Source organism: Ctenocephalides felis, unplaced genomic scaffold (assembly GCF_003426905.1).
Source record: "Ctenocephalides felis isolate EL2017-DRISC unplaced genomic scaffold, ASM342690v1 CF-g0.4_SCAFFOLD_01643, whole genome shotgun sequence".
In the NCBI taxonomy this organism is placed as follows: domain Eukaryota; kingdom Metazoa; phylum Arthropoda; class Insecta; order Siphonaptera; family Pulicidae; genus Ctenocephalides; species Ctenocephalides felis.
The window spans coordinates 1-19,482 of record NW_020537797.1 but is presented as its reverse complement, the minus strand read 5'-3'; the positions used below and the strand labels follow the sequence as shown (position 1 = coordinate 19,482).

Below are 19,482 nucleotides of genomic sequence, written 5' to 3'. Positions count from 1 at the left end.
CTTCGCGTAGGCTTCCGCGGCTGCCGTGATTTTTCCCATCAGGTTTATTAGTGCCCCCGTATTATGTCCATCAGTGGGGCCCCAACTTGCTTTGTAGGACTCGTCGTAATGTAATATAAATGTCCGTATGACCTTTTCCTTGAAAATTTTACGAAGTAGACTTCTCTACGTCATGTCAGTATTCATATTCGACCGGCATGAGTGATAGAATGGTGTCGTCCTTTTCAAATTTGACGTTTAAATTTTGAAAACTAAGGCCGACAGCATTCATATCGTAACCATAGTGTGCATCGGATACGGCACACAGCCCAACCACATGGTTGAGGAAGGATTTCGCCAAAACGACATCTCCGATCTTCGCCAGCCGCGTAAATGCCTCTGATACAATTTTCTTTTCCTAAGAGGATTTTACCTCCCTATCCATTAAAATTATTAGGACTTCATTGCGCGGGATTAATACTCTCGTAGAATTTTTGATCTTTATAAACTGTATTGAATTTAACACTTTCTCAGCTTTATGCCGAAATTTTATATGCTGTGATTGATTAGAAACAGCACATCGAAATAATTTATCTCGTACTGGCAATTTAGTCAATCCATTTACGCTGTCAAATAAACAATCCATAAAAATCAAGAATTCTCCAGTTCCAAATGTTGTAGAACTTCCATTGGCTTCCAAGTAACGGGAGTTCTGTAGACCATCCTCATTGCGTTGGGAAAAAACTTGAGCTGCAAGGCTGAATTTCATCCTCTTCATCTTATTTTAATCGAGATGATGTTCAGTTAATGAAGAACATCTCCGGAAGAATCTGCAATTTTCATCATAGTCATAATAGCTTACAATATCTTACCAGGAAGGCTCATATTCCTTCTCATCTAAGTTTGTTTACTTTAGGTTACATTTTTGCAAAATTATTGCGCATGCATTTTAATAAATGCGGAGGGTCAAACAACGGAATTATTTCGTGCCCATCAATTTCAAAACTCACTTTGTCCCAGTCTCGCTTTTTAGTTTTATAGTCGTGTTCGGTGTTTTTCAATAACATATTAATAGCTTTACAGTTTGCGGACTATTGGTCTCAAACTGTGGCTAAATTTTTAAATCAATACTAAATATTTTTCGAGAGATATCAACAATGAGACTTTTTAAATCTGAACTATTGACTCCACCAACTGAAAAGTACAAAGCAACAGGCTGCTTCCATCGATCTTTAATTTGCTTCAACATAAAAACTCGTGCATGATCTGCAAGTAAAAGCTTTCTGCCATTTGCGTGTTGTTCGAACTCTATTATATGATCAGAATGATCTTTTTCCTGATGGTATGATAAATCAGAAGATAAAGATATCTCGTCGAACATAAATATACAATATTTGCTGCAAATATCTTTTTTGCGAGAGATAGCAGCTTCTAATGATTGGAAAAGCTTATCGTTAATTCCAACATGTAATGGGATATGCGACAGTAAATTTCTTAAGAGTTTGAAGACTCGGCAATATAAATATTTGCCTCCAGAAATAGCAGGCCTTTGGCGACATTTTTATAACATGTCAATGCGAGAATTTTATCTTCAAATGTGAACTTTCTTCCATTCGTTTTTTTTGTATGTTCTCTCAATTGGCATTTTATGACTTGCCCTTAAATTTAACGTTGCTTGCACATTTGATGCTTTGCTGAAATTTGTCCCGTAAATTTGTATTTTGTTTATTAATTTTTCGCATTGTATCAAAATTTTTGATGTGTAATACATCTTATGGATTTGAGGTGTCATGGCATTGCAGCGTTTTTGTTTGACACTCTGCAATAGTTTGTTTTTAAAAATACAAGTAAATAATATTATTGTAATTTTCAGATGCATAAACCTTTGCGAGAAACTGGTGTAAATCTAATTGATGGTTTTAGAAACATTCTTTGTCGCTTAGGGGTGCTCCAATTTTCTTTCGAATTAAATTTATTAAAATAAAAAAGATCACTCAAAAAAAATCTCGCGGTGCATAATTACCTGTGACCGGAATATCTCTGATATAACAACAGCTCCCTTATGTCTTCCTTCATTTCATTAATTTTATAATTGATTTGAATTTGATAATTTGGATAGAGTGTTCATGATACTATCCAACTTACTCTGCGACATATATATTGAGACGAATGAATTTGTTTATTGGAATTTAAAAGATTTTAATAAATAGTTTAAATATATAAATTTCAAATAATGTACTCATCTCCATATTGGGACTCTCCTCTACTTCTCCATGTTCAATTTCACATATCACTTCTGCAATAAATATTAACATGAATGTTTTGTTGAATGATATGATATAAAGATATTAAATAATGTACCTTTCTCTATATTGGGGCTATCCTCTATTTGTTCGTTTTTCTCCTGTTCACTATCAACACAGGATTTGAACTCTGCCCTCGCTTCACATACTTTTATTAGTTTATAATTTGAAGATGTAGCTACACATCTCCCCGTGACAATTTTCGTATTTTACAGTATCAGGAAGGGGCTTACACCCCTTAATTATTTTATGAACCTTCAATGGAGAAGTAGTTTGTTTTCTGGGCATTGAGAGCCCACGAACAAAGTATATGTCCACATTTGTCCTCCTTATCGTAAATTAAGACATCCTATCTAGGCTGCGTGTTTGGCGCGAACAATTTCATTATTTGTCCAAAATTCAACTGAAGATGAGTGAAACAATACTCTTGTGACAATTTTTTAAATGAAAATCTTATCAAGGTAATACTTGCAATTAAAGTATTACCAGGTTGTAGTACTAGTGGTGCACCATGTAGAGAACTCAAAATCCAAAACATATCAATAGAATACTAGAATTGTAGAAGGCAACATCAAGTTATACATCTTGAATTTAAAAAATATAAAGCTTTTGTATTGAAAACATAAGCTGAAAGATATTTACTTTCTGGTAAATATATTAAATTTAAAATTGTTTTTTTTTTTCAAATTTCTTATTTCTATTTGGTAGAGTGTTGCATGCCAATCCACTACATGTCCACGCGTGTTTTGGTAAATCTAGAAAATTGTTAGAATGTGTCATTTTTTGATTATTAACTTCCCGTAGGGCAAGTTATAGTAATCGCAAAAAAATCGAAAATGAAAATTTTTATATATCTTTACGTTTCAGAGGTTTCTGAATATTTTGGCATACCTTAAAAGGAGAACCCGCGCGTTGCTCGTCTCGGATTTTGATGAAACTTGGCACAATGGTAGATTTGATGCCCAAACTGACTGTGGTAAAATATTAGAGGCCTATGAAAAGCGGTTTAACACTAATCATACCAAGACTTAATATATACCTAATTCTACCATAGCGGGTCAATTGACCCGACTCAATGTTTCATTCTTAAATGTATGAAATATGGATGTTAGGAAGGAATAAAAATGAAAATTAAATTTATTATAATTAAACAAAATGTATGTTGAGCATTTCTATTACAAAAGCAAAAATAAAAAAATTTAATTCATAGTTAATCGTATCATAGTACATTTTCCGCAAACATATTTTTTACATTTAGAGAAAATTTTGTTGGTTTTATTTTCTTTACAGCATCCTATTTGACATATCATACATTTATAATAATCTGTAGTAGACTTAGGCAACGATATTTTCGTATTTTTTTCTTGTTTTGGTTGTTCACGGACTTCTCGAAAATCGGCGCCAAGTTCTTCTGCTAGCTTGAGTAAAAAATCTTGTCGCGAGATACTTTTTCCTGTCATTTGCTTGTACGAAATCCAGGCATTTATGCCAGCTAAATCAAGGATATTGAAAAAAACTTGGAGAGGCCATCTGCAAGACTTGGATTTTGTACTAAATTTCCTCACCATTTGATCGGTCATGTCTACACTAAATTTGGTTTTATTGTAATATGAAACAGTTTCAGGTAAACGTTTATCATTGTTTTTTTATCGTCGGTATCTGTTGAATCAAACTCATTTTTATTTTCAACCAACATATCTTCATTTTCAGAAAATTCATCTTCACTAATTTCTGAAAACTCTTTGCCAATATTATTTATATATTCTAAGAACTTGTAATGTCTTGTTTGCTTCGACATTTTTCTGGGTAAAAAATAACCTGTATTACTATAGCTATCATAATAAAATATAAGCTAGGTACTATCCAAGACTTTCAATTTCTGCCACCTTTTCTAACAATAAAAAGCTATTTTCAGTCTAAAATTTGATATTTTCTTGAAATTATTCTGAGCTATTTTCGTTTACGCAACAGTGTTTAGAAGAATGTGAAACTTACTGACTTCAAATATGACTCGACAATCTTATAAACCAAAAAATTCTCTCCGGGTCAAATGACCCATTGTGGTAGATATCGGTATACAAGAAGGATAACTCAGAATAAACAAAACAAAACAAGAAAAAAAAATTGTTTATAACTGTACTTTAATTACTTAAAAAAAGTCATCAAGTCAAATGTGCAAACGCAATGAAATTATACGTGCAATTTCAATGCAAAAGTTCAAAATGGGTCATTTGACCCGTTATGGTATGTTTAGTGTTAATTATAAAAATTAATTAAAGTTTGCATTGTAGCAGCGCGCGGCATGCATAGCTTGCGATGTTTTTCCTTATCAACAGCAGATTGGCCGAGTGGCTATCGTCGTGGAATTCTAATTTTTGCTCCGGGGTTCAATTCCCGATTCAGATATATTTTTTTTTATTTGATATTTATAATTTCACGTGTAAATAATATCAAAATTTATTTGATTTTTCAATTAATTTTATATTTTTCGCTAAATATTCTATAATAAAGTCCTGCGTAATACCGGTAAATTTTTATTTTGATATTACTTATGAAACTTACGATCATATAAATGTTAAGTGATTCCTGAAACCTTATAATTTTGTATTAATATCAGCAATAATACGGAAGAAGAGTTATAATTTATTTCCAATTAAAAACTATGTTCAAATTTACTATTATGAGGATGATACTTTGTACGTTTGACCAGCCCAAGAATCTAATATTAATTTAAAAAATCCTTTTCGACATATGACTTGAAAACATTAATAAAATTTATTCACTGCAGCACAATCTCCACGATCCCCACAATTGTAAATTTGAACATAGTTTTTACATGGAAATAAATTATATCTCTTCTTCCGTATTATTGCTGATATTAATACAAAATTATAAGGTTTGTGTGTAAATGTGTGTGTGTGTGTGCGTAGTATGTATGTGTGTGCGGATACAAATTTTCGTCGACGATTTCGGGAACACGGATCAACCGATTTGAATAATTCAAAAAACATTCGATTCGTATTGATAAGGAGACGTGCTGATTAGTTTTTGGCGAAGGCAGATCTAGCCGTTCCAAAGATACGGGGCAAAAAGTGCCGAAAACGGTAACTCAGTTTTTAAGAGAACGGAGCGTCCGATTTGAATAATTCAAAAAACATTTTACTTGTATTGACAAGATGAAGAACTGATCAAATTTTCATGAAGGCAGGTCTAGCGGTTTCGGAGATCTAACGAAAAAAGTAAAAAAAATGTCATTCGGCGGTTAAAAATGATCATTAGACATATGCACATCAAATTATCAGATATTTTATAGAGATTTTAACAATAAGTATATTTTTTTTACATTTTTATGGGTTCCGTACCAATGCTTATGCGTTAGACGGCGGCGCGGCACTCGCGCGCGTTGACATTTCGTCTCTATGCAGTTCAAGCAGTACGATTGCTTTGAAAACTAGCTGTAAGTGGAATTCTGTCTTATGGCAATTAAGGCATCGTGCCTTAAGGCAAATTGCTGGAACTTCCCGTGCCAAAAATTATTATTTTTTTAAAAACGATTAACATTTTTGAAAAAATTTTACTTCGAAAAAATAAGATTTTTTAGAAATTTTAAATTGGACAAAAAATTACTTTTTTTTGAAAAAAAAATTTTTTTTTAAAAAAAATTTTTAAACAATTTTTTTTATAAAAATTTTTTTTTGGAAAAAATGTTATCTTTATTTTGATATATTTTGGAAGATCTGAACTTTTTTTCAAAGCAATCATAATGCTTTAACTGCATAGAGACAAAATATAAAGCGCGTAAGCGCCGCGTCGCTGTCTAACGGAAAAACAATGGTACGGAACCCATAGGAATGTAAACAAAACTTATACTTATTGTTAAAATCTCAATAAAATATCTGATAATTTGATATGCATATGTCTAATGTCTAATGATTATTGTTGACCGCCAAATGTTATTTTTTTTTAGTTTTTTTTACTAGATCTCCGAAACCGCTAGACCTATCTACATGAAAATTTGATCAAATCTTCATCTTGTTAATACAAGTAAAATGTTTTTTGAACTATACAAATCGGACGCTCCGTTCTCTTAAAAACTGAGTTACCGTTTTTGGCCCTTTTTGCCCCATATCTTCGGAACGGCTAGAATGTTTTTTGAATTATTCAAATTGCTTCATCCGCGTTCCCGAAATCGTCGACGAAAATTTGTATCCGAACACACACACATGCACGCACACACACACACACATACATCAATTTTCTCCAACCTCTGAAACGTGAAGATATATAAAAATTTTCATTTTCGATTTTTGTGCGATTACTATAACTTACCCTACGGAAAGTTAATTATAAATAAATCAATTTATCATCTCCAAATTTCCACAAAATTGAAAAAGTGCTCCCGCATAGTCACAGTCTAAACGCATTTGCAAATAATTCTGTGCGACATTTTCACTTATACTGTGCTCAGCTTGGCGGCATTTTCACATTTTTCAATAATTTTCACAAAATTGGAAAAGTGCTCCAGTACACAAACAGTCTAAACGCACTTGGGTAAACATTTGTACCAGAGTGGCGCTTAGACTGTGCTTAGCTTGGGTGATTTTTTGAATTTTTAATCCAAAATTACAAAAAAAAATTTTTGAAAAAAAAATTAGAAACAAAAAATTTTTTTTCCAAAATCAATTATTTTGTTGAAAAAAGCAGAAAGTTCTTTGAATCATTTAAATCGGACGCTTAGTTCTCTCAAAAACAGCCATTTATTTTAAATTTAGCTCTGTATCTCCGAAACCTATGGGCCTACCTTTGCCAAAAACTAATCAGCACATCTCCCTATCAATAGGAATCGAATGTTTTTCAAACCATTCAAATCGGTTGATCCGTTCTCTCAAAAACTCGCTTTCTATTTTTTGCACTCTTTGCTCCATATCTCCGTAACGGCTGGACCTGCCTTTGCCAAAAACTAATCAGCACATCTCCCTATCAATAGGAATCGAATGTTTTTTAAACCATTCAAATCGGTTGATCCGTGCGCCCGAAAACGTGGACGAAAAAAAGCGGACATACAAAACACACACACACACACACACACACACACACACACACATCCATTTTTTCTGAAGTATGCCAAAATGTTCAGAAACCTTCAAATCGTCGAGAAATGTAAAAATTTTTGATTTCGATTTTTGGACGATTACTATAACTTACCCTACGGGAAGTTAATTAATAAATAGTAAATTTATTCTTGGTATTCAAAAAATTTAACAAAGCCCACAGTGCTGGAGCAAATTAAAGGAATTTCAATGCATTTATTTGGAAACTAGCTGTAAGTGGAATTCTGTCTTAAGGCAATTAAGGCATCGTGCCTTAAGGCAAATTGCTGAAACTTCCCGTACCAAAAATTATTTTTTTTTAAAAACGATTAACATTTTTGAAAAAAATTTACTTCGAAAAAATAAGATTTTTGAGAAACTATAAATTGGACAAAAAATTACTTTTTTTTGAAAAAAAAATTTTTTAAAAAAAAAAAAAATTTAAATTTCTTTTTTTTTTGAAAAAAAAAAATGTTTTCTTTATTTTGACATATTTTGGAAGATCTGACCTTTTTTCAAAGCAATCGTACTGCTTTAACTGCATAAAGACGAAATATCAAAGCGCGTAAGCGCCGCGTCGCCGTCTAACGCGTAAACATTGGTACGGAACCCATAGGAATGTAAACAAAATTCATACTTATTGTTAAAATCTCTATAAAATATCTGATAATTTGATGTGCATATGTCTAATGATCATTTTTGACCGCCAAATGGCATTTTTTTTTTACTTTTTTCATTAGATCTCCGAAACCGCTAGACCTGCCTTTATGAAAATTTGGTCAATTCTTCATCTTGTCAATACAAGTAAAATGTTTTTTGACTTACTCAAATTGGACACTCCGTTCTCTTAAAAACTGAGTTACCGTTTTCGGCACTTTTTGCCCCGTATCTTTGGAACGGCTAGACCTGTCTTTGCCAAAAACTAATCAGCACGTCTCCTTATCAATACGAATCGAATGTTTTTTGAATTATTCAAATCGGTTGATCCGTGTTCCCGAAATCGTCGACGAAAATTTGTATCCGCACATACATACACACACGCACATACATACATACATACACACACACACACACACACACACACACACACACATACATCCATTTTTTCTAAGGTATGCCAAAATGTTCAGAAACCTCTGAAACGCAAAGATATATAAAAATTTTCATTTTCGATTTTTTTGCGATTACTATAACTATCCCTACGGGAAGTTAAAAAGTTCAGAATTTCCACAATATGTCAAAATGAAGAAAACATTTTTTTTTCAAAAAAATTTTTCGTTTTCAAAAAAAATTTTTTTTCAAATAAAATTTTTTTTTTCAAAAAAAAGTAATTTTTTGTCAAATGTATAGTTTCTCAAAAATCTAATTTTTTGATGTAAATTTTTTTCAAAAGTGTTAATCGTTTTCAAAAAAATAATAATTTTTGGTACGGGATGTTCCAGCAATTTGCCTTAAGGCACGATGCCCTAATTGCCTTAAGACAGAATTCCACTTACCTACAGCTAGTTTTTTAAATCGTCCGGATGATATTGAGCTGTTTAGTTACGTGTGCTACTATGTTACATATAATTTTATTTGCTCATGAGTTTCTTGTTAAGCGAAAATAAATCTAACTAGTGGGGCGCATGGCATCGTGCCTTAAGGCAAATTGCTGGAACTTCCCGTACCAAAAATTATTTTTTTTTAATAAGATTAACATTTTTGAAAAAAAATTACTCTGAAAAAATAGATTTTTGAAAAACTATAAATTTTTGACAAAAACTGACTTTTTGTTGAAAAATTTATTTCTAAATATTTTGGAAATTTTGAACTTTTTTTCAAAGCAATTCTACTGCTTTAAATGCATAGAGACTAAATATCGAAGCGCGTAAGCGCCGCGTCGCCGTCTAACGGATAAACATTGGTACGGAACCTATAGGAATGTAAACAAAATTTATACTTATTGTTAAAATCTCTATAAAATATCTGATAATTTGATGTGCATATGTCTAATGTCTAATGATTATTGTTGACCGCCAAATGGTATTTTTTTTAGTTTTTTTTTACTAGATCTCCGAAACCGCTAGACCTATTTTCATGAAGATTTGATAAGTGTTCATCTTGTACGCACACACACACACATACATCAATTTTCTCTAAGGTATGCCAACATATTCAGAAACCTTTGAAACGTAAAGATATATAAAAAATTTCATTTTCGATTTTTTTGCGATTACTATATCTTACCCTACGCAAAGTTAATTATAAATAAATCAATTTATCATCTCCAGAACATTAACAATCGTCATTTCATTTCGAATCAAATTTCAAAAAAAAAAAAATAGTGGCCAAATTTACACAAAATTGAAAAAGTACTCCCGCATAGTCACAGTCTAAACGCATTTGCAAATAATTCTGTGCGACTTTTTCACTTATACTATGCTTAGCTTGGCGGCATTTTCACATTTTTCAATGATTTTCACAAAATTGGAAGAGTGCTCCAGTACATAAACAGTCTAAACGCACTTGCGTAAACATTTGTACCAGAGTGGCGCTTAGACTGTGCTTAGCCTGGGTGATTTTTTGAATTTTTAATCCAAAATTACAAAAAAATTTTTTTGAAAAAAAAATTCAAAACAAAAAATTTTTTTTTCCAAAATCAATTATTTTGTTGAAACAAGCAAAAAGTTCTTTGAATCATTTAAATCGGACGCTTAGTTCTCTCAAAAACTGCCATTTTTTTTAACATTTCGCTCTGTATCTCTGAAACCGCTGGGCCTATCTTTGCCAAAAACTAATCAGCACATCTCCCTATCAATAGGAATCGAATGTTTTTTAAACCATTCAAATCGGTTGATCCGTTCTCTCAAAAACTCGCTTTCTATTTTCTGCACTCTTTGCTCCATATCTCCGTAACGGCTGGACCTGCCTTTGCCAAAAACTAATCAGCACATCTCCCTATCAATAAAAATCGAATGTTTTTTAAACCATTGAAATCGGTTGATCCGTGCGCCCGAAAACGTGGACGAAAAAAAGCGGACATACAAAACACACACACACACATCCATTTTTTCTGAAGTATGCCAAAATGTTCAGAAACCTTCAAAACGTCGAGAAATGTGAAAATTTTTGATTTCGATTTTTGGACGATTACTATAACTTACCCTACGGGAAGTTAAAAAAAACGCGTTAGTAAATCAGAATGTAATGTATTGTAAATTTGTCGGTAGTTTTCTTGAATAGTGATTTTTTTCGACATCAATGTTGTGATAATAAATCTAAACTAGTGGGGCGCATGGCATCGTGCCTTAAGGCAAATTGCTGGAACTTCCCGTACCAGAAATTATTTTTTTTTAAAAAGATTAACATTTTTGAAAAAAATTTACTCTGATAAAATTGATTTTTGAGAAACTATAAATTTTTGACAGAAACTTACTTTTTGTTGAAAAATTTATTTTGAAATATTTTGGAAATTCTGAACTTTTTTTCAAAGCAATCGTACTGCTTTAAATGCATAGAGACTGAATATCGAAGCGCGTAAGCGCCGCGTCGTCGTCTAACGGATAAACACTGGTACGGAACCCATAGGAATGTTAACAAAACTTATACTTATTGTTAAAATCTCTATAAAATATCTGATAATTTGATATGCATATGTCTAATGTCTAATGATTATTGTTGACCGCCAAATGTTATTTTTTTTTAGTTTTTTTTACTAGATCTCCGAAATTTACACAAAATTGAAAAAGTGCTCCCGCATAGTCACAGTCTAAACGCATTTGCAAATAATTCTGTGCGACATTTTCACTTATACTGTGCTTAGCTTGGCGGCATTTTCACATTTTTCAATAGTTTTCACAAAATTGGAAAAGTGCTCCAGTACATAAACAGTCTAAACGCACTTGCGTAAACATTTGTACCAGAGTGGCGCTTAGACTGTGCTTAGCCTGGGTGATTTTTTGAATTTTAAGTCCAAAATTACAAAAAAAATTTTTTGAAAAAAAAATTAGAAACAAAAATTTTTTTTTTCCAAAATCAATTATTTTGTTGAAACAAGCAGAAAGTTCTTTGAATCATTTAAATCGGACGCTTAGTTCTCTCAAAAACTGCCATTTTTTTTAAATTTAGCTCTGTATCTCCGAAACCTCTGGGCCTACCTTTGCCAAAAACTAATCAGCACATCTCCCTATCAATAGGAATCGAATGTTTTTCAAACTATTCAAATCGGTTGATCCGTTCTCTCAAAAACTCGCTTTCTATTATTTGCACTTTTTGCTCCATATCTCCGTAACGGCTGGACCTGCCTTTGCCAAAAACTAATCAGCACATCTCCCTATCAATAGGAATCGAATGTTTTTTAAACCATTCAAATCGGTTGATCCGTGCGCCCGAAAACGTGGACGAAAAAAAGCGGACATACAAAACACACACACACACACACACACACACATCCATTTTTTCTGAAGTATGCCAAAATGTTCAGAAACCTTCAAAACTTCGAGAAATGTAAAAATTTTTGATTTCGATTTTTGGACGATTACTATAACTTACCCTACGGGAAGTTAATAATATGTGATATAGTCTTTGAATATGTAAAATTAGTTAAAATATTTAGCAGTCACGAAAAAACTTTATCTGTTGAATGCTGACAAAACAAATTTGGAACTAAAATAAATAATTAAGAAAAGAAAATAAAATTAATAATAAAGAAAATAATAGGAAATGTTCAGATGATAGATTATGGCAATAGGAGTATTATAAATGGAATGAAAAATTATCACGTACATGAAACAAGAGATAATGAATGAATTGAAGTCAAAGCACTGTTATTGAGGTTCAACAATAACTAACTATAATATTATATAATAACGAAATTGCGAATTTATTGGAACCAGAACAATTAAGTATTTTTGTAAGTGAAACAAGATAGTAAGCAATATGATTAATATTTACTATAATTACTCATTTATTTCAATATGACAGACGATATGAATATTTGAAGAGAGCATAGGTTTGCTCCTACGTAAAATAACATGAGCATATAACATGTCATGGAAGGAATTAACTTTGATTGAGATAAATGCATAACACGAGGATTTAGTGTATAATACACGGTATTTCATATACAATTTTGATTTCGATAGTGTCACTAATTATGATTTATTTACATTACAATTTTCTTGGTCTATTTGTTGAAAAATCACACATGACAATGAAAAAGGAAATTTGATTTATAACCATCATTGTGATGGCAATGATTTGATGGTTTTATTGTGCCAAACTATTTGAAACATCCAAATAGAAGTTAGTTCCAATCCAGCCAAAGACATTCACGTCTTCATACTTGTGAACTACTCAAAGTAGTTTTCAACCAAATAGAAGAAACCGTCCTGGATTTACATTATTAACCAAATATCAAATTTGAAGCTGATGCAAAGTATGAATACTTCATACTTCATACTTCAACCTTTTTTTTATTTAATTTTGGATCTATTTGGCTACTAGATTATTTTTCTTCGAGGATAAATACCAAATGTTAAATAAAATGATATCTATAATTCAGTCGCAGAAGGAATTTTGACACATTTAATAATTTTGAGATATTTATAAAAGGTGCTATCACAATAAATAGTATTAGCTTGAAGATTCTTCATCGCCATGCATAATTAATCAGGAGCATCGTTTTAATTTGTACGGATTTCTTAATCATGGATCAAATGGTATAACTGACCTTAGTTTAGTCGAAGAAGGAAGTGACATCACAATAAATAATATTCGCTCAAAGGTTCAAATCAAGAGGTTTGGTTTAATTTGTACGCAAATCGTAACCATGTATAAAATGCTATAATCTATTAGCAAACGAAGATATTTCAATACTTATATAAATTATTCAAGGTCGTGAAGATTGATTTGTCCAATTCAATTGTGATTGTAAAATTTTGGGACCTTCCCAATCTTTACCAAATCACTTATGTATATGTATCTACTAAGTTTGTTAAATTGATATAAAAAGGAAATTGAAACATGTTATGCAGTCTGGATATTATATAAAGAAAAAGTAATATAGAGTAAAATCGATTCGCACTCGAAATCGATATTAAAAATTTGTATTGATATTTGCAAATATTAAGAAATTCTTGAAGAGAATAATCAGTTTTTAATGCAAAGGGCTATATTTAACCAATTTTAAATATTCAACGATCAACACATGTAACTTGAAGGATAAACTTGTAAGATATAATAAAATTTTCTTTGTTTTTCTCTAAACTTACAATTGGAAAACTACAAACGCTTGAATACATTTCTACAATACATTCAATATGATAACTTTAAAATGAATGTAAAATTATATGAATCATTAATAATATAATTATAGTTACTAATAGCACATACTATCGCTATAATAAAAGTAAAACATGTTTCTTATAATTTTAGTTCCATTTTTTTTATTTTGCCACTATATTAAAGCTATACATATTTAACGTTGCATAAGATTTATTTTTGAACATACAAGAGACTGCGCATTTTGTAATTGGTTAAATTTTTATTTCTTTACTAGAAACGAAAATACTTCATTTATATTTTTTAGTTCCATATACGTTTCATTGTTTGTAATGTTCAAATTTTCGATCCATATTTTATCTAAGTATGCTTCTTCATGTCGTTGCTTGTACCATGTAAATTCAAGTTGAATATTTTATTTTTTATATAATATATACGGTTTTTAAATTTCGGAAAAAGGAATGTCTTCCACATGTGCACCACTATTTTTTCAATTTCATACGAATTCTTGGATAAAACATTTTCTTTCATTTCACTATTGAATTCTTGGGTAAAAAATCGGAGTCTGTCATGCGCTCTAAGTCACACTATTATATCTTGTATTTTGAAACCTCGTGGATTTAAGGATCTAGAAAAATAGAAGGCGACAGAGTTTAGATTTTTCATGCTATATGCAGTCTTAAAAACTTACCTGCCCAGAACGCTATATAATTTTTTTTTTTTAACTTTCATGCTGCTATGAGAATTGTATGTTCAGAAACTCTAATATAAAATTATGGGATCAGGCATTGGTATTGATCGAAAAATTTTGTTCGCGATTGGTAAAACTATATGGAGAATGCATGCTTGTATATAATACTCATCGTATTTTTCACATGATAAATGATGCAGTAAGGGAAGAAATCATTGTTGACCAGTACGGCTGTTTTCCATTTGAGAGTTATTTGGGACAGTTACTAAAATTGATACGAGGACCAGCAAAGCCTTTTGCAACAAGTATCATGCAGACTACTCGAACAATTTCATGATAAATCAAATGTAGATCCAAATGATATTGTAATACATAAAAAATTCCAAGATTGATTTTGTTAAAATAAATGGATATAAAATATATTCGTCAATTGTCATATATTGCTCCCTAATGAAAAGATAATGTGTGTAGATGAAATAATTGAACAGGAATCAAATTTACTTTTTCGAGGGTTTCTCTTACCCTTTCGACCCACACTTGAAAACAAAGTTGTAAGGTCTTTGCTCATACATTTTCTTAGCATTGATGTAATCAATTGCTTCTTGTTTGTTCTGCCAGTCAGAGTTAGCTGAATTGACTGTAAAAAAAACTTATTAAATACATTGCATATTAGCTATAGAAACATTAACTATAGAAAATATTTTTCAGCTTTTCTTCTAAATCGTCTAATTCTTCATTCGTCTTAATAGGTAACATAAAGTTAGTTTTTTTTTCACAGATTGAATCTGTGAAGCTGATGCCTCGTAGAGATAGAGCTCAGAGTGTTATCGTCGGAGCTCTCAATACACGATTGATTTTGAGTTCTTTTTACATACTTCTTCACGTTTCTATAATCGGTGGTGCTTCTCATAAACTTAGCCTCCAATTCAGAGTAATCTCTAAACGAAGGAGGCTCGCACGCCTTCAGCATCTTATTTAGTTTATAGCCTGCTACATTTCCTGATCATGATTACATAGTCTTTTCCTCATTTACTGCCCATGATGAGGGCACGTGTCCGCATGAACCCTCTTTTTAAAAATCACTATATCCCATGAACACTATTAAATATAATGGTACCAATTTTGAAATTTATTTATTACTATATATTTATAGTTATTACTATAACTAATTAATTCAAATATTTAAATTAAAATAAAAAAAATTAAATTAAAATAAAATTATTTAAATTAAATAATTGAAATTCATTTTTAAGATATCTTACCTCCATCTTCACTTATTTAAAATTTAACTACGTAAACTTATCTTTAAACAAATACCTGCAACTGTTGCGACGATCAAAACTGGAAAGAAATACGAAATGCAATTGCGATCCTTGCAACTACACAAAATTAAATTTTGGCGCGATTATTTATTAGTGTGGGCACTGATTTACATTTTCTTCAAAACCAAATGCGTAAATAATGTTCCAGGTAGTTGACATTTTTGTGCCAAATGTGAAAATAATAAAATCAATTAGTTGTAAGTCAAACATCCAAGCTATGTATCATATATATTAATTAATATTGATTCTACAATTGTAAGTTGAAGAGTGTCAAATGATATAAGACTTGATTTGTCTTTTGCCCAGATTTTTCTGAGAATGTATGGAAAGGCTTGAAACTTCATAACAATGCTTGCAGCATATATAGTGCGCTTGAAATTATACATGATATATTAGTTATTAACTTCCCGTAGGGATAGTTATAGTAATCGCAAAAAAATCGAAAATGAAAATTTTTATATATCTTTGCGTTTCAGAGGTTTCTGAACATTTTGGCATACCTTAGAAAAAATGGATGTATGTGTGTGTGTGTGTGTGTGTGTGTGTGTGTATGTATGTATGTATGTGCGTGTGTGTATGTATGTGCGGATACAAATTTTCGTCGACGATTTCGGGAACACGGATCAACCGATTTGAATAATTCAAAAAACATTCGATTCGTATTGATAAGGAGACGTGCTGATTAGTTTTTGGCAAAGACAGGTCTAGCCGTTCCAAAGATACGGGGCAAAAAGTGCCGAAAACGGTAACTCAGTTTTTAAGAGAACGGAGTGTCCAATTTGAATAAGTCAAAAAACATTTTACTTGTATTGACAAGATGAAGAATTGACCAAATTTTCATAAAGGCAGGTCTAGCGGTTTCGGAGATCTAATGAAAAAAGTAAAAAAAAATGCCATTTGGCGGTCAAAAATGATCATTAGACATATGCACATCAAATTATCAAATATTTTATAGAGATTTTAACAATAAGTATGAATTTTGTTTACATTCCTATGGGTTCCGTACCAATGTTTACGCGTTAGACGGCGACGCGGCGCTTACGCGCTTTGATATTTCGTCTTTATGCAGTTAAAGCAGTACGATTGCTTTGAAAAAAGGTCAGATCTTCCAAAATATGTCAAAACAAAGAAAACATTTTTTTTTCAAAAAAAAAAGAAATTTAAATTTTTTTTTTTTTAAAAAAATTTTTTTTTCAAAAAAAAGTAATTTTTTGTCCAATTTATAGTTTCTCAAAAATCTTATTTTTTCGAAGTAAATTTTTTTCAAAAATGTTAATCGTTTTTAAAAAAAAATAATTTTTGGTACGGGAAGTTTCAGCAATTTGCCTTAAGGCACGATGCCTTAATTGCCTTAAGACAGAATTCCACTTACAGCTAGTTATAGAATAGAATGCTAAACAAAGTCATTTTGAAAATATATATACAACCCCTGAAAAAAATACAAGTATACAAGATAGACAAAAATAAAATTTACACTTGAATATGAATCTTTTTATTTCAGAAATAATTTCTTACTTAAATTTAATTTTAACATATTGTACAGTCATGGATGTTATTTACCATTGGAATTGGAGTTCCTATCCTATCATTACCGTCCTGGCCGCCGCGATGGTTTCTTTGCCCACCGTGGTTGCTTCCGCGGCCGCCGCGGTTGTCTGCGCGGTAATTTCCGCGGCCACCGCGTTGCTTGACGCGACCGCCGCCGTTGTTTCCTCTACCGCCGCCGTTGTTTCCTCTACTGCCGCCGTTGTTTCCTCTACCGACGCCGTTGTTTCCTCTACCGACGCCGTTGTTTCCTCTACCGACGCGGTTGTTTTCTATGCCGCCTCGGTTGTTTTCTATGCCGCCGCGGTTGTTTTCTACGCCGCCGCGGCTGTTTCCCCTGCCGTCGCCCCAACTCGCATCGTCTGTGGACTAAAATAATAATTAATAATATTATAATAGCTGATTGCTATGTATTTATGTATTATTATAAAAATTTAACATTACCTCTTTGTAACTATAAAATCTTATTTCTTGATCTTTAAAAAATGTAGGAAGTATTCCTCCACGTTTCCACTATCTTCATAAAGAACCGGCAGGAGCGATAATACACGCTCCTCCTTTTGATACAGCAATTTTATCGTGTCGAAGCATAGACTAACGCCCTTCATTTTGTAACCTATTATAAAGAAAAATTATAATGAAAAATCCCTTAATTATACCAATGTATACATGTATATATATATATATATATATATGTGTGTGTATATATATGTGTATATATATGTATATTATACATAAAAAGAAATATATACCTTTGTTATGCTCCGACACCCCACACAACAAAACCGTGTGACAAAGAAACGATGTCACCGAAACATCTCCTAATTTCGTTGGTCTCGATTTTGCACTCGAGTTATAATAATAAGAATGTTCTAATTATACACATGTCCTGAAGAATAAAAAGTGGACTTAAATTACTTACACAAGCCTATCTTCCCAATGGGACTCGGTGTGGCAGTCTGTTAATATTATCAGTATCTCTTTCGATATTTCACTCACTAGCGTGAAATTCCTCACAGCTCTCGCCATTTTATTTAAGAATGCTAGAAAAATAAAAACTATAATAATAGAAACGAAGAAATAGTTTTCAAATAAAATTATATATGTAATTTTAATAATACGCTATACATATCAATAAAAATCATGAATTTTTATAAGAAAATATTATAATTCCTTACGTTTCAGCATTATTACAAATATATTTGCATAAAGCTATAAGAACTATTAGTTCCATAAATACAAATTTGATGCAGTAAGGAATAGCCACATAATTGGATTCAGTTGCATATGGCAGAGTTACACATTTTTGTTTTATTTCCTTCACAGATATTGTCACATCATTCATAATTTTTGGGTCAAAAACATGAATATTGAATAGTTTCGAGTCGAATGGTTTTAAAAATAATGATTTTGTCATCGTCGCTTCCGAACACAATATTTTATCAACATGACAAATTTTATTTATTAAAACTATTTTATTCTCGGTTGTTAAACAACAGTTATTTGAAGCTATATTACTTATAGAATTTTTTTTTAAATTAAATCTTCTCTATTTCTAATGTTTTTGTCCGGTGTATTACTGGAAAACTCTTGATTTGAATAAATTCACTTCTGCTTTTATTAGTTGTTTCTTCCCACATTCTGTTTACTAATTGTTGCAAGGGCTTGAGTGAAACTTGAATCTTATTTTCCACACTTATGAAATAATTTTCAAATGGAAAACAACTAAATTTGTCTAATGAACAACCAAACTTCTTGACTTCATCAGCTAAATGGATTATATTATGAACATTAAATGTTAATCTATCTGATTCATATGAATCAGAATAATTAATGACAAAAAGTTTTAAACAAGTCCTCTGCCATACTATTTCAGTGGAGACATGCCTCTGGATCACACATAGAATTCTAATGACTGAACTAAAATGCAGAAAATTTAAAAAACAATTGGTTACTCAATACAGGTCTCAAAACTACTCATCCAGAATCCAACAAAAAATGTATGTGTTCAGTGGCCTTCCAATGTTTGTGATCCTCTAGTCTTCTAGGCACTCTGGAAACATCCGAAGGGAGCAACTTTCTATGCTTTATTATATAATTGTTCATATCTTTTTTGTTCTTCCGTAAAGCGAATATCTATAAATTCGCACATCCAGAGAGCAATTAGGCGCTTTGTCACCCCCAAACACACCATGTGCATATAATCCAATGAACTTGGGAAATCATACCGATCCCCAAATCCTCTAGAATAGATACACCAGTATGGTGCTTGGGGTATTGTTTTGATTTTA

The 19,482-nt window shown here is 31.6% G+C and overlaps 1 protein-coding gene across 1 annotated transcript; it reads right to left on the bottom strand.

The window, feature by feature from the left end:
- Positions 1–1,090: 1,090 nt before the first annotated feature.
- LOC113374199 lies at positions 1,091–17,560 on the bottom strand (the record flags this gene model as incomplete). Its single annotated transcript, XM_026614384.1, has 3 exons — positions 1,091–1,410; positions 14,847–14,961; positions 17,207–17,560. Coding segments are annotated over 3 exons (789 nt in total), but the record flags the coding sequence as incomplete, so codon positions are not given.
- Positions 17,561–19,482: the final 1,922 nt, after the last annotated feature.